The 24,455-nt window shown below is 32.5% G+C and overlaps 1 protein-coding gene across 7 annotated transcripts in view; it reads left to right on the forward strand.

The window, feature by feature from the left end:
* Mapk10 (mitogen-activated protein kinase 10) overlaps positions 1 to 24,455 on the forward strand; it is a 327,469-nt gene that overhangs the window by 262,012 nt on the left and 41,002 nt on the right. For all 7 annotated transcript variants that reach the window (XM_058583419.1, XM_046457641.2, XM_058583414.1 and 4 more), the window contains 2 exons: positions 12,684 to 12,866; positions 16,369 to 16,493. In XM_058583419.1, the coding sequence (XP_058439402.1) occupies positions 12,684 to 12,866; positions 16,369 to 16,493 (308 nt within the window). The remainder of the gene's footprint in view (positions 1 to 12,683; positions 12,867 to 16,368; positions 16,494 to 24,455) is intronic.

A 24,455-nucleotide genomic window follows, 5' to 3' on the forward strand; every position in this document is an offset into this window, starting at 1 on the left:
TCTATATTGCTGTTTTATTTTCTACCTATGTCTTTTATTAAATGTCATCTATAAATTAACCATATTCATTTTAATGCTATTTTAAAGGTATATTGGCTTGATTCCTTTAGATTCTTAAAAATTATGGATTTATTTTATTCCTAATGACTTATGAGCTTGTGCTTGGCATTTGGTTCTAGACATGAAATAGTCCTTAAAATTTGGCAAACTTCAGAGAATTTTATGAAAATAGATCCTATAGACTTTGCTTTTCCAGAGATTCATTGTGGTTGAGTAATTGATGACTATGACCTGTAAGTTAAAATTATTATCTTCCTTACTTTCTTTACATTTTCTATTAAAATATAAAACTTATTTCCACAACTGAGTTATTAAACACAGCTTAACATTTTTCAGAATCTTTTTTTGGGGGGAGAAGTTGCTTGGGTTTCATTTTTTACTTGAATGTCACAATCTCTTATAAGCAATGCTTAAGGCTGCTGGTAATGTTACAAGGTCAAGTGAGATGCCCTGGGTATTTTGATTTTGAGCCATTTCTTAAGGTTGTTTATGAAGACAAGAAATTTGCAAATGTCTTAGAGGACAAATTAGCTGTAGTCTTTTAATAATTTCAAGCATGTTGATTAAAGGTCTAAATCAGTGTTTTTTTTAAATGCGAATTATGGCCTCTGAATATAATAAAGTTAATCTTTTAAAATATAAGATAGATTACTTGTTTAAAAAATTCTTTGTTATCAGAAATGGCTTATCTAAAAAGACAGTAAAATTATATTTAAATCTATTATTTAAATAAAGACTTCAAATAAAGCTGGAGATAGACAATATGTATAATAAAAATGTATATAATATATTATGAGGAATCATATTTTCAATCAAAATACCATGATTTATATGAAGGCATTCTCAATCAAGATTTTAATATCTCTTAAAATATGAGCTATGCATATTGTTTTAACATATAATTCAACAGCAATACTTAAAATATTAATAATATATTTTTTATCTTTTATACCTAAAAAAATTGAACATGTAATTTTTGGTTAGAAATTTAGGTAGCCAAATAGTTCTTAAAATTGTATATAATTTTATTCTATTTTAGTAGTAGAATTGTTAAAGTATGTATTAACTGAATTTCATTTAATCAACTATTTTTAACTCTCTTCCAGATAATCAGAATTCAATGATTGAAGTAATTTGCCAGGGGGGGGGGGTGGGAGGGGAGCTAGCAAATTTCATCATAGCTGATATTTTTACTTTAAAATTATAAAAATATTTTCTATTATTCAAGTGAGTTATTATTAAATATATAACTCTGGAAGATTAACAAAATGAACACATACATTACCACTGAGTTTAAAAAATAAAACACTGCCTATATATATAAATTTTTTTTTTTTAAAGAGAGGGAAAGAGAGAACTTTTTAATATTTATTTTTTAGTTTTCGGTGGACATAACATCTTTATTTTATTTTTCTGTGGTGCTGAGGATCGAACCCAGCACCCTGCACGTGCCAGGAGAGCATGCTACCGCATGAGCCACATCCCCAGCACTCTACCAATATTTTTTAATCCTTTTGTTTACTCTTTTCCAGCCACAGCTTCTCTTGTCCTCAAAGCGTGACCATAAACTTTTGTTTTTACTATCTCCTTGACTCTCTTCATATTTTTACCACATGCAGATTTGTCCTTAAACAATACACAGTTTAGTTGTATGTTTTACATATTATATTGTCATTGTTATTTTTGACATCTTTTTTAGAAAAACTTAACATTTTACTTTTTGTATTTATCCATGTTGATGTATTAGAAATAGTTAACCCTTTTCACAGCTGTAGAAATTCCAGCTTATGAATATCCTACAACTAATCCATTTGAGTCTAAATAGACTTCAGAATATATTACTTAGTATTTAATATATTAAGAATATATTTAATATATTAAGAATACTAATATATATTAAAAGTATTATTTTGTTTTGCTTTTATAAATATAATATACTATAAAAATTTATAAATTTGTTATTTTAATTTATATTTTATAATATTTATAAATTTTATATAACAATATATTAAAGGTATTATTTTGGTTTGCTTTTATAATGATACTATCAACTTATATCTCATATATTGGATTTCCATAATACTAAATTGCTGTAATCATAATAGACACATTTCTAACGTTACTGTATAACTTCAAAATGGTTTTCTAAATAACAGTTTGTATCTGTTTGCTGTCTGCTCCACATCCTCACCAGCTTTTAGTATTTTTTATTTAAAGAAGTATTTTTGGTACTGGGGCTTAAATCCAGGGGACTTTATTACTGAGCTACATCCCTATCCCTCTTTATCTTTTATTTTGAGACAAGGTCTTGCTAAGTTGCCCAAGTTGGCCTTGAACTTGAGATCCACCTACTTTAGCTTCCCAAGTCATTAGACTTTTAAGCATGGCACCATGCCCTGGCTTCAGATTTATTTTTAAATGAATGACCAATCTCTTGAATTAAAAAACATACTGATCACTGGAACTTCAATTTACATTTAATGGACTACACAGGAGGCTAAGCAGCTTTTCCTAAGATTATTGGCCATTAGTAATTTCTGTTGTTTTTGAAACTCTGTTCTATTGTGTTTTTTTCCTATTAATTATTAGAAGGTTTATATAAACATTTTGTTCATATAAACACTGGCATTTTATCTTTGTCAGTTTCATGTGTTGCAAATGTCTTCCCCATTTGTATTATTTTCTCATTTTATTTTATAGTGATTTTTGAATTTGGTAATCTATTTTTTTCCTTTGGTTCCTATATTTTTATGGCTTAAGAATTCTTTTACCTTTATGTTCTCTGGTAATTAAACTCGGTGTTTTAAAAATATAATCATCTACATTTAATATTTTGGTCCAATTGAGACTTTTGTATACCTTTACATATATGTGTGTGTGCAAAGGAAGGATCCAATTTAATTTTTCCCAGTTCTTTGTATTGACTAACTTATTCTTTCTTTACTGACCTATAATGCTGCTTCAGTTACACATTTCCACACATTGTGGTGTTAAGTTCTGGTTTCTATATTCTATATCACTGGTCTGATGTCTATCTCTACCACTACTATCCTCTTTTAATGAATAAAAATGTATATACTCTTCAATAAAATGTATACTCTTCAACTTTATCAGGTAGGGTAAGTAATGCCTCCTTTTTGTCTCATTCAATAGTATCTTGACTGTTAATATAACATTGTTCTTCCATAAGCATATTTCATGTGTTTTACCAACATCTATGAAAAAATCCTTATTAGTATTTATATTGCAATTATATTGAATCTAAAGTTCAATTTGTAAAAAAATGAATTTTTGATTAAGACCAGTCTTTCTCCTAAATATACAAGCAACTTAGTAAACATTAATTTAGATCATTGCTCTCCCAATTTCAATGTTCTATTAACGTTGAGTAATTTAGTTCTATGTTTTAGGCTCATAAATGGATAAAATTATAATTTTATTGCATTCAGGTTGAGTTTATTGAAATTCACCATATGATTACCATTTTCTTAGCTTGCCACTGCTTCTTGTGATTCAGCCCTTAATTTTAAAATTTATTTTTTTCTTGAAGTTCAACTTTTAGAAATTTCTTTAGTGGTGTCTTTATTAATAAAAAATTGGTTGGGACTCTTTTATTTCAAAGATGGCTTAATTATATATAGAATTTTATATTTAATTTTATTTTCTTCTAGCATTTTAAAGATACTATATTTGCTTTTGGTTTCCAGTTGCTGGTGAATCATCAGCTGTCAGTGTTGTAGTCATCATGGGTGATAGACTGTCCTATTCCTTCATCTAAGATTTTTTTCTTGGTGTTTGTTTTGTAGCTGTTTTCCTACCAGGCAACTAGGTGTGGGTTTATTTTTATTTATCTCCCTTGATATTCACTCTTTCCTGGCTCCCAAACTTTCATCAATTCAAAAGGCTGGATTATCTCAGACTTTGTATCTTTGAATAGTTTATCTACCCAATTCTTTACTCAATAACAAAACTATGACTAAAAATAAAATAGACATTCATTTATTCAACAAATATCCTTATCATCACGAAATGTATAATAAAGGCACAGGATATCAGGAGGTGATAACAGCTATAAGATATAGACATCAAAGTGCTCAGATGAAGGAAAGGGATTGCCTCCTTCCTCTTTAAACATCAAAAGTCTGGCCCCCAAGCTTCATATGGCATATATATATATATATATATATATATATATATATATATATATATATATATATATATCAAATCAACTCAAAACCATAAAAGTATAAGTTCTTTTAAGAGCAAATTTTATGCAGAACTCTAATTACCAAAATCAACTAATATTTTGAACTTCACGTTGAGTAGGTTCTGTAATTTCCATGGGCAGTACTCTGCAGGTGATATCAACATGTCAATTCTCCCATAGATGATGATAAGCAGAAACCCTCTCCCTCCTCTGGGAGCCCCTTACTATAATTTTCTATGGCCTTTAAAGGAAAGTGACATGGGGAAAAAGAGATTAAGGTTTTCCTTTCCCTAAAATATTCTGGATAAATGACCTCAAAGTTTCTCAAAGCAAATAGATATGGAATATATATATATATATATATATATATATATATATATATATATATATATATATCTGTTTTTTGACCTTTTCTTTCCTCTCCTGTGCTCATTTATAATGAAAACAGATGTTAGTTCTTTGTGTATTAAGTCACTTATTCATATTTTATATTATCAGATTTTGAGGATTTTTGAAGGAAAAGAACATTTTCAAATGAAAAATAATACAGCTAAAGACTTTCTTTCTTTCCCCCTTTTTTGTTCCTCCACTTTTTTTGTTGTTGTTGTTTGTTTTCTTGACCTTGTATAAGTTTGATTGTTTCCTTTTAACCTTTGTTGTATATGAGATTATAGCCAGAAAGGATGACCATCCAGAGATGGTCTTATAGGATAAAAAGTACCCCTGTAATTCCTCTTAAATAGATTGAATATTTCTGGTAATGTAAAATATTTGTATACCTCCTTTGTTTAATGTAATGTTATTTACTAATTTAAAAAGGGATTTGATATTTTTTAGTTCTAAAATGGTATCACATGCAGATAGTCAGATCAAGCATTTTTGAAATCAAAATGTCATACAATCAGAGGAGGGTGATATTTACAACAAGGATTTAATAGTGCAAATATAAAATTAAGTAGAGTTTCATAAAAGATCTGTAAAATGAGAGAGCCCAAAGATTAACCTTCAATAGCTTAATGAAAATTTGGCCTCAGCAGTACACATATAAGAATATGCAAAATGTTTCTTTATTTTCTGATCTACAGAATTAAATAAGCAAATACACTTGTAACAAAAAATAAATCATAGTAAGAACATATGTATCAAGCATCAAATATTAGTTGTTGGATATCCATATGCTATAGAATCCAACTAGCATTCTGCTGCCAGTGAATAAATAATCTTTTTAGTCAATTTGTCAGCTTTGAACTTTTTATGTGTTCTGGCTTATGACGTTTCCTCTCCTGTGCTCATTTATAATGAAAACAGATGTTAGTTCCTTGTGTATTAAGTCACTTATTCATATTTTATGTTACCAGATTTTGAGGATTTTTGAAAAAAAGAGAACATTTTCAAATGAAACAGCTAAAAACTTTCTTTCTTTCTTTCTCACCACCCCTTTTTTTGTTTGCTTTTTGTTGCTGGGGATGCAGCCTGAAGCTTTATACATGCTAGGCATGTGCTGTATCACTGAGTTACACAGTCAGCCCTAAACTAAAAATATTTTTAAAGAAACAAAACAAATCAAGCTGTAACTATGAAAGTATAAGTTCTTTTAAGAGCAAGTTTTATGCAGAATTATAATTACCAAAATAAACTAATATTTTGAACTTCATGTTGAGTAACTTCTATAATTTCCATGGGTAGTACTCTGTAGGTGATATCAACATGTCAATTCTCCCCCAGATGATGATAAGCAGAATCCCTCTCCCTCCTCTGGGAGCCCAAGTATCCCCCTTACTATAATTTTCTGTAGCTTTTAAGGGAAAGTGACATGGGGAAAAACAGTTTAAGGTTTTCCTTTCTGTAAAATATACTAGATAAATAACCTCAAATTTTCTCAAAGCAAAGAGATATGGAATAATCTCTAGTGAACTTGAGCCTATTCTAATTTTTTATCATAAAACTGAAATATATTAGTACTTTATTCTTATATGTGAACTTAGTAACTCACAAGAGACTATTAGTGTATTCTACACTAGTGTTTCTAATATTGTAGTCTAAACATCGTCTAGATCACAATTTCCACTGATGGTTTTTATGATGTCAGTCAGGACCTAGAAATTCAGAATCTTATAGATCAATGGAGAATGGGGAAGGTGCTATATTTTTATAAGATTCCTATGTTATGAATATTCAAGTTTGAGAAACATGATTTTATATCATGATTCTTACCATGTGTGTTTTCATCAGCTTTTTCATAGCTGTGACAAAAGACCTGACAAGAACAATTTCAGAGGAGTAAAAGTTTATTTGGTGTTCTTTCAGAGGTCTCAATCCATAGATTTCCAACTCCATTGCTCTGGGCCCTAGGTGAGGCAGAACATCAATGTGGAACTGTCTGGAAGAATAAAAACAGCTCAGGACATGATAATCTGGAAGCAGAGAGAGAAAACTAAGCTCCACTCAACAGGGATAAAATATATGCTCCAAAGGCACACCCCAGTGTCCTGTCTCTTCCCACTACATGCTATTGGCTTATAATTATCACCCAGTTAATCCATTCAAGTAGATGAGTGTGTTAGGTTAAGGCATTCATAACCCAATCATTTTCCTTCTAAACTTTCTTGCATTGTCTCTCACATGTACTTTTGGGAAAGGGCGGACATCTCATATCTAAAGTATAACATTCTACTCCTGGCCCTCAAAATCTCCTGCCCATTTTACAGTGTAAAATACATTTAGTCCACTTTCAAGAGACCCCATAGACTTAATAAAACCCCCAAACAAGCCATAAACATCTAATATATAAAGGCACAGAGTAAATAGTTCCATTCTACAAAGGAAAATAATGGCACAGAAAAAAAGCATGGGACCAAAGCAAGACAAAAATCCTGCTAGGCAAACGAGTTCTATAGCTCCATGTCCAGCATACAGGCTTATGGCATTTTGTCTCTAAAAGCCTTGTATAGCTCCATGACGTTTCTGGTTATAGCTCATGTGGCTTCTCCCTTGGCTTATCTGTGCTCAATCCCTAAAGCTTTCCTCCACAGATGTTCCATGGTACTGGCATATATCAGTCTCCATTAATGGGGATCTCCATTGTGGTTTTGATTTCTTTCTCATATCTCCATGCATGGTACTCTCACAGGCTGCCCACAGGGACTCTGAACCTCTGTACCTTACCAAGCATCCTAGATGTTCCTTTGAAATCTTGGTGGAAGCCTTCATGACCCGCTAACTCCAGCATCCTTTAATCTAGAAGAAACAAAACCACATGTTTGATGCCAAGGTCTGCCGCCATATTGAGCAGTAGCCAAGGCTCTGGGGACCCTGGATGCATTAGCCTCTGAGTGCCTGAGTGGTGTATTATGGTAAAGCAACTTCCTAGGCCTTTTTATGCAAGCAGGGTACCCCACATTTTTCTTCTTCAGGGAATTTTTACTTTTACACCTTTGAGCCTGAGATAAGTGTGGTATTGCCAGTTCCTGAGATACCCTCAAGTCATCTTGCTTTGGGTAAATTATTTAACATGTCTTTAGTGACTTTAAAGTATTTAATAATCACAACTTCCTTTGTCCCAATTTTACTCACTTTTTTGGCCAAAGTACAAGTTTTTAAAATCTTTCTGCTGTGCTTTCTGCTTCTGATAATTATGATAAACTTGGTTAAAAGCTACCAACATTATCCATACCACTGCCTGAATGTTATGTTGCCTAGAAATTTCTTCCATCAGATTATGAAGTTGATCACCTTTAAATTAATCTTTACAGAAAGCTTCAGGACATGAACAAAGTGTAAACAACTTCTTTTCCACAACATAACATGAATGGTCTCTTATTCAATTTCCAGTAGAGTCTTCCTTCATCTCTGAGATCTCATGAGCACATTCTTTATTGTCCTCAGTTCTGTTGTCCTTCAAGTCTTTTGAACTTCCTCCAGAATTTTCCATTAGGCTCTGCTTATGACAATCTAAAACTTTTCCAGCTTTTTTTGTTAAATTTCAAAATTTCCCCCACAAATTCCAAAAAGCTCCAAAATATTCTGAAACACATGGCCAGGTTAGTCATAGTAATGACCCCACTTCTTGGTACCAAATTGTGTTTTAGTTAGCTTTTTCACCACTGTGACAAAGAGACATGACAAGAACAATTTTAGGTAGAAAAAAATTATTTAGTTTCAAAGGTCTCAGTCTCAGATGGCCAGCTGCTTTGCTCTGGGCCCAACTTGAGGCAAAATATCATGGAGGAAGGGTGTGATGGGAGAAAGCAACTCAGAACAGGACAATCAGGAAGCAAAGAGAAAAGTTAAGCTTCTCTCAATAGGGACAATAGACCCCCAAAATATGCCCCTAGCAATCTTTCACATCCAGCTACACCCAACATGTCTACAGTAACCACCCAGTTAATTCATTCAAGTGGACTAATGCACTGATTAGGTTAAGGCTCTCATAACCCAATCATTTTACCTTTAAACTTTCTTGTGTTGTCTCTCATGTGAGCTTTTGGGCGTACACCTCATATATAAACCATAACAACAAAGAAAACTGCCTCTATTTCCTTATTGTACTTTCATTGCAGACAATACTAATTCATCACAGCATTCTTTTCTACAGAGCTATTATAAAGATAAAAACATTCTCAACATCTTAATTAGCTTGCAAGATAAAATAGCCTCTGGTACTATTCTATGCATAAATTTCTACTAGGCAATATTATCTTTAGGGACAGCTAAGAATTTGAAGACACATGTTGATATTCTCTAAATAGTAAATAGAGGTCACATTTTTTTTTTCACAAACCATTGTACCTAAAATAGAATAGAAAGCAAGTCAGAAATCATGATGATGTTAACTCTGGAAATGTTACTACTAATAACAAAAAGTAATTTTTAAAAATGGAAGAAAACCTTAAAAAAAATAGAACTTGGAAATGTACAGAAGGAGGAAGTCATTAAACAGTTCTGTTTGATTCCACTCAGAAGCTTCTGCAGGCTTCAATGTTCATAGCATAAATTATGTTCATAATTATGACCAAAATACCCAGCAAATTACGAGGTATTTTTCATATATTATATTCAAGGCATCATCTGATATGTTTTAGAAAGTGTCCAACCAGGGAAGCTAAAGCAAGAGAAGTGTTTAAACTTTAACTATTAGCTAACTGATATTAACTGGAATAATTTTCAGTCTGAGGATTTTAGATACTCATCTTCACTATCCATATGTACTTTGTTTTATTCTCCTATTAAAATACTATTTATTGGAAACCTTGATAATATTCAACCACATGTGCAAATTGTCCTGTCATCATATTCTACTTATCAAATCAAACTTTTTTGCAATGTAACTTTACTTTTGGGTAGTGAATTTAGAATTAGATGAGGAAATTTACTGTCAAATAGTCCTTATTAAATGCCATTTTTCCGTTTTTATTCAATGCTTTGGTAATTTATGTTAGGGTAATACTTTCTGAAACAGTATATCAAAAATATAAAAACACATATTTTTACTGATATTTTGATAACTGGATAGTACTAGTCTCTAAATATTCACACCCACAACCTATTTAGCATGAAAACAAAGACTTATGGATGTTCTAAAACTAATAAATCTTTTTACAAAAATAATTTTAGCCATTATATTTTAAAATATACATAATGTTAACATTTATACATACTCATAAAATCTAGTTAATATTTTATGTATTCTTATCATCAATAATTTTTCTTTAAAAATCACCTTATTTTCTACTTAAAATATTAACAAAATTGATAGTTTATATAAATATGTTGTCCTGAAAGACAAGAAAGTAGCTTCAGAGACATTCTTTACAAGGATTGCCTGTGACAAATTATACAATCAGTTTATGACCAAACAAAGCAATTAGTTTAACCACACCAATTCCAAATTTGCTCTTTTCTTTACTAGAATACTTGAAATAAGAACTAGACTTGGAACTAGGAGACATGACTTCAAGTCTTGGCTTACATTTGATTATAAAAATTCATATTAAAAAAATCATTAATGTGCTCAACTAAGTTGGACATAGTTGTACATGTAATTGTCCTATAAGAATCTGGAAACAAGAACATGCACTGGAACATACATGTGTTTAAGGGAAGAAGGACCTTGAAATGGATGGATTAAAATAAAGGCACAGAATTTCAAAAATGGCGATCCCTAACATTTAACTATTTCATTGGAAATAATAAAGACTTTTGCCCCCTTCTTTTTTGTGGATCATTACATCAAGGTGCACAATAGTGTTTCATTTAAAAGAATTTATATTAATTAAGGATAATTTTGTCCATACTCTTAATTATTAATTTACTCTTAATTATGACTTATAAAACTTATTGTTTAACAAATTCTAGAATATTTGATTCTCAAGTTTTACTCTAAAATACCATAGAATTGTTTGGGAAATCTTACTTTAAAAGCACTTTGGTGAATAACTTTATGATTCTAGCTTAATGGAGTTAGAATATAATTATGTGAAGGTAGCATAGCATTTTGCCACTTCTTTATGACTTCTTTATTGAAAATCCAGTGATTTTTTTTTTTGCTCTATTGTAAGTTTGACATCAGGTCTTTAGAGTTCTAAGCAAGTTTGACCAATGACTAAAGGATGCGTTGGTAGGGCATGGTAGCCTAATTGTCTTTGAAAGCCCTCTTTCAAAATTTACAATGACAAGCACTGAATCTTAACATCATGAATGTTTTTCTGTTTACATGTATCTAAGTAGTTGTAGCTTACCTGTAGCCATAGATGTAAAATTAGTTTTTGTCTAAAAGTAACTTGTAACTCTAACCTTACATAATGTTTTAATTTCTTTATTTCTGATGATTCTTACTTACTACTATAGTCTCATGCACATAAGAACTTTAATGAACTTTCACTGAACCATGTTCTTTTTAAATTATTGCTGAGATCTTGTGAGGATATAGTCTTCAGTTTTTCCTACCTGCATTTCATTGTTGATAGTCCATAGTTATATACACACTCCATTATAGAAACTGAGAGTATATACAGCAATTTAGGTGTTTTTAGTCAGGTTATAAGGGAGGTAGAAAATTTGCAAAATAATATGATCTTTGTTCAACCTTCTATCTGCTGTTTGTATTTTAGAGTTTTTCATATTAAGATAGTTAGTTTTATCTTTTTTCAGAACTGCCAATTTTTTTGTCCAACCATTTCAAATAACTATAAATAAAGGCTTCTCACCCCTCAATTTTTATGGTGAGGGTCTCTGAATGGTTTTATATTACTTTGGTAGAAATGAGTAAAACTAAAGGAAAGAGGTGTGGAAGAATAAACAATAAAGGAGAGAGGAGAGGAGGTGTTGGATTTAAGACATATTTCTATTCCTCTATCATTCATTGTCATATGGCAAGAAAATATGGAATCAGCTCCTTCTAGCTGGTTCTTCAGTTTTCATGGGTGGCGTTTATTATTCTCAAAGTTCTGATATATGAAATACTAATGATAGAGGAAAAAGAGATTCTCAATGACTGGAGGCTGGAGAGGGGAGAGAAGAGAAGCTGGGAGCTGGATTTAATAGATACTACATTATAGTTAGATAAGAAAGATAAATTCAGGTGCCCTATTACGTACAGGGTGACTATAGATAAAGATAATATATTATATATTTCAGAAAAGTTAGAAGAAAGGATTTTTAATGACTTTGCCACAAATAAATAATAAATGAGAAGATAGAGATGCTTGCCATCATTTGAACGTCATATAATGTATATGTATATCAAAACATCTCCTAGTACCCCATAAATTTGTGTATTTTTGTGTGTTAATTAAAAAATTAAAAGCAGACAAAACTACATTGATCCCATATGTAATATGTATAAGTAGAAATCATTAATTTTGTTGAATTTTTGTTGTTCACATAGGTTTATTTGATAACAGCATAGTATTTAACATGCATATTTTTTAAAGAAGAAAATTCTTAAAGGTAATTTAAGAAAAAATGTAAATAAATATTATTCAAAATATTAATGTACTTGTTATTTTAAAAATAGAAATGATTGAGGTAGATTCAGGTTAAAAATATCACTATGAAGTATGCTTTTTAATTGTAAACCACATGACTATATAGATGCTTTCTTGATATGATTCATTCTTCTTGTGTTATTTGGATAACTTTTTATCTTTGCAAACCAAAGACAATTTCATAATCCTATTTTTGTTTTAAAAAAAATACTGTCTTCCAAAAGTGTGTAAGTTCCAAAAGAAGATTCAAAATTCTGAAAGGACTCATTGCTTGACAATTCTAAGTTTATGTGTTTGTCTTACGTTGGTTATTAAAACTCCAGTTTTTATTGATGATGGTTCAGGATTCTGAAATGTTAGCTTCTTGATGATCAAGAGGCAAGAGCTAGTGGTCTGCACTTCTTTTTTTCCCTTAACCATTAAATTCTCAGATATTGACCAGTGGAATAAGGTAATTGAGCAACTAGGAACACCTTGCCCGGAATTCATGAAGAAATTGCAACCCACAGTAAGAAACTATGTGGAGAATCGGCCCAAGTATGCAGGACTCACCTTCCCCAAGCTCTTTCCAGATTCCCTCTTCCCAGCGGACTCTGAGCACAATAAACTTAAAGGTAGGCCCTCCAGAGACAACTTGAGACCTCTGTGCAGGACAGAAGCTAAATAGCTTGTGGTTTAGAGACATATCTTTAACTTCAACTACTTCAAGTTAAGGAAAGGGTACTTTTAAAAAGACCATTTTTACCAAGGGGAGTGGCTGAGGACTTTATAATTAGATATTCAGAAGGAAGGGTAAGAATAAAGTGTGTTAACAAGATTTAGGTTAACTATTTCATAGAGTATACTTAGAAACTTAAATCGTTTTTTGAAGTAAGTTTCAGAAACCAATGTAATATACATCCATCATGCTTTCAATCCTTTCTATTTGGTCTGAAAATATTTTCAGTGCCTGTTTTCAGTTGTAAAATCTTGGAGTTATAAAATCAGATGTTTGAGTTTGTTTTATTTGTATTGTGGGTTTCTTTTATTTGTATTTTAGCATTTTATTTCTATTTATAGTGCTTTTTCAGTTGACAGTGGTAAACGAAATTTCACCTATTCATTTTCATTCAGTATAAACACTTATTAACAAGTGATTCTTTTCTACCATGATGTCTGCAGTTAATAACTTGAGTAACAAATCTCAGTATCTTCCCCCCCAAATATTGAGGTAAAAAGACCTTTGATTTGTTTGGAAACTAGGCACAAATTTGGCAATGTATTAACTGTAAGATAAATAATATCCTATTTTCTGTTAAACTTTAGGACACTCCTGAGAACTCATTTTGAAGGAAATCTGATAGCCCCAACCCCACTCAAGGTTCAAATTCTGCCACTGTGCCTTGAAATCTGTGTGACTCTGGGCAAGTTATCTCTTTGTACACATGGAGGCAGGGATTTGTTGGGAGGATTAATTTGCTTAATGTTGCACTTAATACAGTGCCTTCAGAGCTTATAACAAATACTAAATACTGTTAAAAATAATAAAAAATATATTTAAAAATACTTATATGTGATCAAAAAAGAAAAAGTTAAGACGTACGCTTTGAAATATAACCCTAAGTGTTCAGTGGAGAATTCTGATCTATAGACATAACTAACAAAATTTGAATATCTATGGTAGACTTAAATGAGACGGAGACACTATAATGCAGTGCTACTATTTTCTAAATTTTTACCTAGTGTATTTTAAATATTCCATATTGTTCCTTTGTTCTTGATACTTAGGCTTCACAGTGGATCTTTCTTCCTTTAGCTTTCCTATGGACTTTAGGTATGGTATGGACTAAATTATTACCAACTCAATCATTTTTAAGATCAACATTATCTTTATGCACATTAGGAAAGAGCTAATACTCTAAGAAGAGATATTTTAGCATTTATTCCTTCGGGATGCTAATTGAGATGTTAGGTAAAATCATCCCTTCTGATGAAGACACTTGTAGTATAACAAGTGAAGACAGCAAAGCTCTTATTAAACTACTGAATGATAATGACAGCACTTATAGAAAAATTATTAAAGTATATCATGCTCTGTCATGTAATTCCAACTTTCTTGAGTTTACTTTAAAAATTTTTTAAATTTATATATGAACACAATATCTTTATTTTGTTTGTTTATTTTTATGTGGTCTGAGGGTTGAACACAGTGCCTCACATGTGAGGGGCAAGCGCTCTGCCACTGAGCCACAACCCCTGCCCCTTGAGTTTTCTTTTTAAGTGGAACCTCTATAATTATATTCTTTGTAAAGGATAAACTATTTTATTATTGTTATGATTATTTAATTTAATTTTAATGTAAAATTACCACATTGTTAAGAATCATAACATACAATAGCCAAAAGAAACAATATATTTCATTATATTTGAAAAAGAGCATAACAGATTTTTTTTTTTTGCAAATGAAAGATAAAGCATTGAAATATTTTCCTCATTTTGTTTCAGACATAAGATATTTACTATTATTTCTTCCTAAGATGATTTGGTATTAATATAGTTCATGGCCCTATTCCAGCGCCTGCTCTAAAAAGTGAAATATGGTGGGTTTGATAGGACAATAAAAGGGAAAATAGATGTAAAATCATTTATAAATCAAAGAAGTCTTTCAAACTAGTAATGAGAAATATTAAAGTTTGAATTAACATACAAGTCTTTTTATATTTTTATTATTCTTATAAGCTTCAAACTTCTATTTGTAAATAATACTAATGATTTTCTGTGATTGAATTTACCAGGAAAATGGTTAATAGACATAAAATATCCTAAAGGATTAGTTAACTAGTGATTTTTCATGTTAGAACAAGACATCAGAAGGTTTCTTTATTGAAATGTGAAGACACAAGAAAATACAGAATAAGTGAAAATGGTTTGCTACATTTTAACTGTAGTTTTGTTAAAATTATATGAAAAATATTTGACCAACAAATAACTGAAAAAATAAATAGCACCAAAAAAATATGCCCATAGATACAGTGGTTGACTCAAGCTTATTGGGACAATTGGTATTTTCTGATTTTCATATTATGTTATTTTCAGTTTTACACAACTTACCTAGTTGCTTTTCTCTGAAAAACTGATGAAATAAAAATTGATATATATCCATATTTTTATGATTTATTCTTAAATCAATTGAGGCGCTTTTCCTTTTAATTTGAAGTTTTACTATATATTTGGAACCAGCTGAATATTTTTACTATTAAACCTTTCTATCAATTGAATAACAATTTCGGTTTAAGATGTTTATTTCCATTCAAACAGTAATTTTTGTAAAATTTTATATATTTTTTAGAGATTAAAAATTAATGAGGCTTTACTAGTGTTCTTAAACAAATATGCTTACTGATTATCACTAAATAACTTTACAACTAATACTACCCATAATCATAAAATTAATCTTAGTAACATAAACATAATGTAGTTTTACATTGCTGTCATGTGTAGCATTGAACGGACTTCAGCCGTTAACTACTTGATTTCATGAAATCATGATTCTACTGATTTAAAGTGCCTGATGATCACAAAATGTTAAAATGACAATTCACCAGTTGAATGATATCATATCTATCACTACTACTCTTCAGGTTATTTTCATGCATACAATAAATTGGGGCTATATGATCTCTCATCAATTTGAATTCAGTTCAAATTTTAATAATTCTAAAATATGAATGAGAACATGAAAATACACATTGCTTATCTTCAAAGAGCCATCACTATCAAACATCATGGATTTGCATTTGTATGCTTGTTATCCCTTCAGCCTATGGTCATCCAGATTACCTAAGAAAATTATTTTGCTTATATTAACTTTCTGGTGAATGTTTCTTAAGTTATTTGAATGTTAAATGAATAATTGTGTATTTATATTATAACTTCAATGAGCCCTAGATGATGCCTTAGGCCTCGAGACCTATAGAAAGAGATGCAAAATTAATTTCTTTTTCCAGAATATCCAGAAATGGACTTGATATTTATTTAGAAACAAGATATTTGTTGATTTTTTTTTTTTTGCTTTAGTTTCCACTCCATACAACAAATAAAAATCTTGCTGGTTGTTTTTCTCATTGATTGTTTCAGCCAGCCAAGCCAGGGATTTGTTGTCAAAGATGCTAGTCATTGACCCAGCCAAGAGGATATCAGTGGATGACGCCTTACAGCACCCTTACATCAACGTCTGGTACGATCCTGCTGAAGTGGAGGCGGTAAGGCAGAGGCATATTTTATTTTCTTTCCATAAACAAACCTTAGCTGTAGTAAACTCTTAGTAGGATTGAACCCCAGAAGGGCACACAAAAAATTCTAGGTCAAAAATACCATTATCTGCCCCTGTAAAAGATATTTTCCTTAACTATCTTTTAAATGAATTTGTTTTTTAGGACTTCCTATGAAAGGGGGTGATTTAGTCCAAACTTTAGATGTACTTGGCACATTTACCATTTGTGTTCATTAAATTGTTTGTATGTCTCATCCAATGTGTTTTTAGCCTCTTCCAATGCAAGATTCATGGTTGAAAACCCAGTACAGGATAAGCTACTTTGCTTCTGTTTCATAATAATACGTCTATTAGTATCATGTGATATTTAATATTTCAGTTAGAAACCTTTTATCAAGCTAATGGTGACTTTGTGAAACTACATGAGCTAGACAAGAAAAAGTGGGTATTTCAATACAGACATTATTTTTAAGGTTGATTCCAAAGTGAATATCATAGTGTGGTATATCTTTTCTTTCTTAAGAATCTTCTTAGAACCATAACTTTTATCTTCAAACTATTTGTCAACAATTGAAAAATATTGACTCTATTTTCTTTCTTACATCTTTACTTATCTCATTTTCTCTATACTGGGCCACAGATTAGTAGAGAAATGTATATTGCTGTTGTCCACATGTGTTATATAGGCCTTCTGATGAGAATTTGCTTTTTGCACCTCCTTTAAATGTTACTATCAGCAATGTTACCCTTTCTCACAAATGTCAGAATCTCTTCAAATTCTTAGAATATCTGTGCTAAACTATCTCATTTTTTTATAACATAATACTTTCTAATGCATGTGTTTCAATCTGTTCTAATCTTTTATTTGAAATACTATTTACTTTTTACCCTTCTCCATACCCCAGAGTATGCTTGAAGATATTTTTGCTATGTTTCAGTTTCTTTTCCTCTGCCTCATCATGTACTTGCACATGTGACAGGTGCTAAATTTAAATTTACATAATCCTCATTTCTTCATTCTTCACTAGAGAAGCAGAGGCTGAGAGATGATAGTGAGGACCAGGTAGAATTGATCTTTACAGACACAAGCAGCAAGCTCCTTTGCATAGGTAATTGTGATCATTAAATATTCAAAAGGTTCAGAGAGAACACTACAGTGGTGAGCCTCCCACATGGAAACGATAGTGGAGTTATATGTCTGCTAAGGCTGACAAAAACTGCACAACTTTTTCTTAAGACCTGCTTACTTAAGCAGTTTTACAACGATGTTGACATTTTATTTTGCTTAGGATTTTTAGTCACTTGATTTGATTCTTACAAAATAAAATTCCCTTAACTTAATAGTTCTGAGTTTATGATTTTCTTAAAATGAATATACATTCTTGTAACTAAAGTATGGAACCTCTTGCAATCTCTTATGCTTAGGAAATATTTTCCAATGTTCTTGGAATAAAATGAAGTGAGGCAATATGTAGAGAATTTTATATATAATACACATATATATTTTGCAAAATAGATATATATGTATATAAACACTCATCTATACATGTATATGTAAATATGTATATATTACATACATATGTAAATATGTGTATGCATGTGTGAAAATGAAATGTAAAACTTTTGCTCTGATAACGTTCAAAAGATATTTTTGGTTGTATTGATAAAAATTGTAGATAAACAAATTAGTTGAAATTGTTGCTCCTCATTTATTTTGATAGTTTGAATTATATGGCATATTTATTTTTTGCTTAGATCTAATTTAATGAATGTAATCTGTTTTTAATGGATTGTGGCCTGGAGTTTAATTGGAGTCATAAAGTCTGCATTTGTAATTCACTTGTAATTATGTTGCCTATAAAAGAGACAGTTGCTTAGACTCTGTAACAACATATTAGAATAATGCCAATGAGTTTTAAATTATTTTAACTTTTTATGAAAAAAATTCTTTGAAGGATAAAAAGATAAAAGGATACCAAAGATACAAGAGTCTATTTTTCAACTTTTTCAAAATTGTTATACTGAGGCAGGGATGACAATAAGTGACAATAAAATTCTCCTATGAAGTTTAGGAGAAGAATCTTCTACAAAATGAAGATCTATGACAAGGAATCTGTACACATAAAAACAAGCATATATTTGGCATCTAGACTAGGATCATTGATTATACAAGAGTAAAATTGTCATGTATCTACAAATGTTGCAGTGAATTCTGATCCTAGGGCAAGAATAGTTTATTATGCTGCAAAATATATTACAGAAACCACAAATAGGAAGTGACATCTGGAAAGTGCTAGAAGCAGAAAGTGCTAGAAGTCAGTTATGCTTTTTTGTAGTACCAGTAGGATTAATGTCTTCGTAATTGGACATGAATATGTATTTAAAATAAAAGGACCTTTCTTTATAGACTTTTGGCAAAGCTATAGTGGAGTTATATGTCTGCCAGGGTTGAAAAGAATGTTTTGCATAATAAACTCTAGTGTGTCTTTATAAAACAAATCAATGGAAATATCAGTTAATTAGAAGTCCCATGATTAGAGGTCATCAAGGAGATCCATGTTCAAGCAGCTGTCAAGTAACTCACAAGTAATGCTTGGGAGGGCAGGAAATTCACAGAGGGAAGAAAAATTAGTTTTGCTGAAGGAAAATAGACACAAGTGAACAAGATATAAGGGAGAAGATGTGGGAAAATTTGATATCTGCAGGAGATGTTGAAAAAAAAGTAGATAAATATTTTATGTACTAATCTATTAATCATATTGTACATTATCTTACACATATTTCCCAAAGAACCACAATTCCAAAATCAAGAGAGATGAGCCTATTAATATTTTTAGAACTCTAATAGAGAAAATTAATTATATTTGCATAAGCTGAAAATTTAAAAATCTGGATATCAAGCTGAATAATGGCCTATGTGTGCAATACAGTAGTGTATAAAGACTTTGAAGTTATAACTGCCCAAATTATTAGCAAGTTCTTAGTCAAAGAATGTTCAGAGTAACAAAAGTTCATGTCCAAAAAAGAGCACAAAGGCCACACTAAATGTCAATCCTTTTTTGTGAAATAATGGGTTGGTATTCTAACTGGCTCAATGTTCATCAAGAGGGTAAAGATATTGCATTCAATTGCAGTCTGTTGAGTTGTTTGCACCTTTATAGATGTGAAAAGATGGGTTTGACTTAAATTTTTACTCTGCCCGTGGTAGCTGGCTTTGATCAATTTCTTAAACTTTCTGCAACTCAGTCTTCCTAACTGAGCAAGTTGTCCTGTGTTATACTTACAATATAGTGTTCTAAGAATTTAAAAAATATGTGCTTGTAATATGCTTAGTACAGCAATGGCAGCCAGTAAAGAGAGTATAAATCATCATTAGTATTGTCACTGTTATTACTATTGCTATTATGACTTACATGAAAAGCTTTACTACCTTTTGGTATTAGGAAAAGGTAGTTGTATCTGATGAAAAAGTCCAGCTGGCTGAGGAATATAAAAGTATTCTCTAACAATTTTTTGGTTAATTATTAAAAACTGTTGCAGAGGAGATCTTCCCACAGAGACAAAGCCAGAGGTCCCAGCCTTTTGTGTTCTTGTTTGAGAGGATTCCAGGCAAGAAAGGAGATTAGTAAAAGAAATAGCAGAGTTTATTGGAAGGAATAGGAAAAAGGGAAATTCTCAAGGAAGAGAGTGGGTCCTCTCACAGGGGAGAAGGATAGCACCCCCCCTCCCCATTCCAGTTTTATAGGGAGTCCCTCGGAAGTTTCTAGAGTCCCACCCAGGTCCACCTCTTGACTTCTGACCCACAGCAGAGCTGTATCAGACTTTCAAGTCCCTACTACACATGGTAAATGTCTGAAGCAAGGCTGAATCACTATGGCCCATGCTAACAAATTGTAGTTGGAACTTGTTCTCACAGATTTAATGATTAGGGTAAATTATCCTTATCTTTTTGAGTTCTGGGATCTGGTCTGTGGGAGGATCACAAAAGTTGTGGCCCTGACTGCTTCAAGGTAACCTGTCTTTTTCTTACTGGCAAAACAAGCCTGCATTTCTCCTGTAGATAGCAGGTTGTTCACTCAGGAATGTGACATATTCTATTGACTTAAGCCAGGTAGGGTTGCAGGTAAATTGTTTTTTAAAGAGAGCATGTGGGGTCAGCACAGGGGGCCCAGTTTATAGAATTATCCCCTTAACCTCATGTTCCCACTGCTCGTGCCTGTTACCTGTCAAAGGTCATGTAGCTTTTACATGTTTTTAACGGGTTGGTCCTTGGTTTTTGATGATGGATACACATCTACTTTGCCAAATGTAAGGCCATCCAGTGCCATTAGTTTAAACCAAAAGAAAACAAAGTATGAAGCCCACAAATTTTCATTATAACTTTATTTTAGGAAAGTAGGGGATATTCAGGATTCTTTTGGGGACTCAGTTTACTATCTTCTGTGTACACCATTGAAGAAAAATACTGGAATAAGGCTCATTTTGTTGCCCTTTTTCTTAACAGATTCTTGAGCTTAGAGACCCTAGTAGGATAGAATGGTGGCATTTACCTAGCTCCCTAAGGATAGGGTTACTGAGAACTTTTGATCTCTTTGGTGAACTCTAAATTAAGGTAGAGTTAGTTACCTCTCAGGGCAAGTAAGAAGAGTATTTAAGAGGGACATGAAATATAACTTTTTGGATTTGATATGAGGGATTGAACCCAGGGGGACTTAGCCACTGAGCCACATCCCCAGCCATTTTTATTTTTAATTTTAAGAGAGGGTCTCGCTAAGTTGCTTAGGGCCCCGATGAGGCTGGCCTCAAACTTGCAGTCCTCCTGCCTCAGCCTCCTAAACTGCTGGTATTATAAGCATGTACCATCACATCTGGAAAAATGTAACCATTTTCTTTTAAACTTCAGAGTGCCATGAAAAAACTCCTGAGTGTAAGAATCTTTATTAAAGGTTTCTATAGATTTGTACATAACCAAGTGGGAGAAGGAGAGTAGGGTGTAGGAGCTGAAGAGGGAGAAGTACATTCCATCACCAAACCAAAGACATCACAACTCAAATTCATCATCATAAGGAAGCCAATTTAAACTGTGTGGGATGAGAGGACATTTCTTAATTTCTCGATTCTTGAGAAAAAGAAAGGATCAACCTCTGACACTAAAACCATCCGCTAAGGTAGACAGGTGTTGGGGTCAGACTTTATTGTCAGGAGTGATCAGCTTGTCAGACCACTAAGTTAAAGGGTCTAATTCAGAGAGGCCCAGGTACCATCTCTAACGGCTGAAATGGTGCTCCAGGGATCTGAACAGAGGGGCAGGTTGAGTCAGTCAGGCATCTGGCATCTGAGAATTCTGTTCAAGAGTGCATGAACCAAGGTCCTTGAGGATCCCAAGAAGGGTAGCAGTCCTGTGTGGGCTGACTTGAATAGACCAAAGACAAAGTGTGACTAATCTAACCAGTTTGGGTGGAGAGTGATTAGGGAACAGGGTCAGAGCTGAGCTTGCCGGATATTTCTTACTTAATTAAATATTAGTTTGGGAATTGGGGCCAGGCTGAGTGAAAATTTAATCTCCCTATACTGAATAGCCTTAGTTAAACAACCTGACCTTCAGATTCCCAGTGAGAGCCTCACCTGGGAAGCAAGGTAGCACATGTGTAATAATGCCAAAGTTCAATTAAAAAAAGCACTGAGAAAATGTAAGCCCAGAGTAGTCAGCAGTGTTACATATTTTACTGTTTGTTCATAACATAAGGTAATTAATAGAGCCTTAAAAGTTTTATTGATATTACTGTTTACTATTTAATTACTTTAGGGATTATAGTTTTTGCCTACAATGAAAGAATTTATAGGAAAAAGTTAACCTGACTGTGTTAAGCTATTTTATTACATCACAGATTTCATGCCCTTTGAGCAGATATACTATCTGACAGTATTTTATCATCTTCTTATGTGTCATCTTATTGTATATTACTAGATATTACCAAAGAGAAGGCAGAGAAGGGATGGATGCCAACCATGCAGCAAATGTGTGTTATTTTCAATCTTCTTGAAACAGACAAATGTAAATTTTAATGTTGCCTATCTCCAAAAATCTCTTCAAGGTAAATCTTAAGAGTTTAGAGTCATTGCAGAGTAGTTTTGCGCTGCAGCTCAGCAATTATCAACACTTAGAATATCAACTCCACAACTGTGAGCAGCTACGTGGACACAGAACCAGACACCCTGATGAGAAAATAGAGTAGAGCTAGGCACAGGATCAGAAAGAACAGAAAAATAAATCAGAAGCCTGTGGTCGGCAGGCTCCAGAATTTGGTCTGTCATCCTGAGTAAGAGCTGATACAGACATGTAGACAAATAAGGTAGGACAGACAGTTAAGACCAGCAGGGCAGTCAGGAGAGACATGCATCTCAGATGCATCCCTAAAGAGCATTTAAACAGAGACAAAGCTTAGAATGTTCTTAGATCGCTGTGCAAAAGCCAGAGCAGATATTCTCCCAGATTAGCTAATATAGGTAGCAACCACGAGCCCTAGAAATGAAGAGATAATTTACTGGATCCAAGGGGGAGCAGTGATAGGCCTGCCCTGTGGGAACTTGAGTCAAAGACACAGAGGAGATTCACTTGCTTCTGAACAAAGGGAGGGGACAAGTGGAGTGGAGTGTGTCCTGATCTCCTGGTAGTGTCTGCCTTCTGTTGGCTGAGATCAGCCCTGAGGCTGACAGATGAGCCCAGGGGAAATGCATCTCTGAGGGGTCAGCCCCCTGAGATAGAGAGTTGATCCTGGATGAGGACACATGTGGGTATATGCACCCAGCGATGTCACTTACCTAGTCATCATTGCCTAGTCACTCTGAAATCCCCAAATAAGAGGGAAGTAACCAAAGAACTGCACCTACACTGGAGAGAAGACTTTGGAGGTTAGAAGGTTTGGGGGACCTCCTCAGGCACATAGTCATGTTACCCTCGGTAACTATTTAATTGGTTCCAATATTTTATGGTTTCTTGCCAAGAAATACTAACTTGATAGTCCTGGCAGAAGAGCATTTCTCACTGGGGTTTTCACTGAATATGTGTGCTTCCCCCTTTTATATGTTTATGTCTCTCTTCCAGCTTGTAGTGGGCTGAAGGGGAGCCTACAGGATTGTTGGACAACATGGGGCAGTGAAAGGATTCAGCTATCTTTTTTCTGTAGTTGAGTCTTCCTTTAATTCTACTCTTCTGCTGACAAGTAGGCAAAGTACACTAGAGAAACTTCTGTCATTCTTCCTTCTCATACACTTCTTTCTTACTTTGTCTTTCCTTCATTTCGTATCTCCTCTCTTTTTTTAATCCAGTACCTACAAGCTGTTCAGACAGCCTTTATTTGTTAACAACATAGTATTTATTCCCTGATTCTGTAAATGTTAATCGAGCCCACTCTTTACGTTCCACACTGACATAGATGATGGTGATTTGCAGTAAATTTAAAAATAATAAACAAAAAGTTTTCTGTTTTCATTGCACTTGGTAGATTTATATTCAGTTAATGGCTAATGGAAATTTTTATAGAATGGAAACTTTTGATAACATACTGTCTCCTGGAGAAACTTTTTATTTGATTTGATTATTTAACATGTTTAGTATATGATTTCCTGAATGGAAGAGAGATCTGTAATGACATGTACCTCCCAGTATTAATTAGCTATAACTAAATTGCAATGAGAATCCACTAATCTTCAACCAGATGTGCATCAACTGTTTTGAATAATAATTTACATATTATGCATATTTATCTCTACCTATAATTCTTGGACAACTATTTGGTTCTGAATATAAACAGTGATCTAGCCAGGTTTTAGTAACTGAAATGCGTAGATTATTACTAAATAACAGAAAAAAAATTATAAAGTTGTCATGTTAACTATTTGGAAAGACTAAATTTATAGCTTAAAGACTCATCTATAAATGCATTGGCTA

The sequence above is a fragment of the Marmota monax genome, unplaced genomic scaffold (genome assembly GCF_021218885.2).
Source record: "Marmota monax isolate L192 unplaced genomic scaffold, Marmota_monax_Labrador192_F-V1.1 WCK01_AAM20220418_F8-fsc00128, whole genome shotgun sequence".
NCBI lineage: Eukaryota > Metazoa > Chordata > Mammalia > Rodentia > Sciuridae > Marmota > Marmota monax.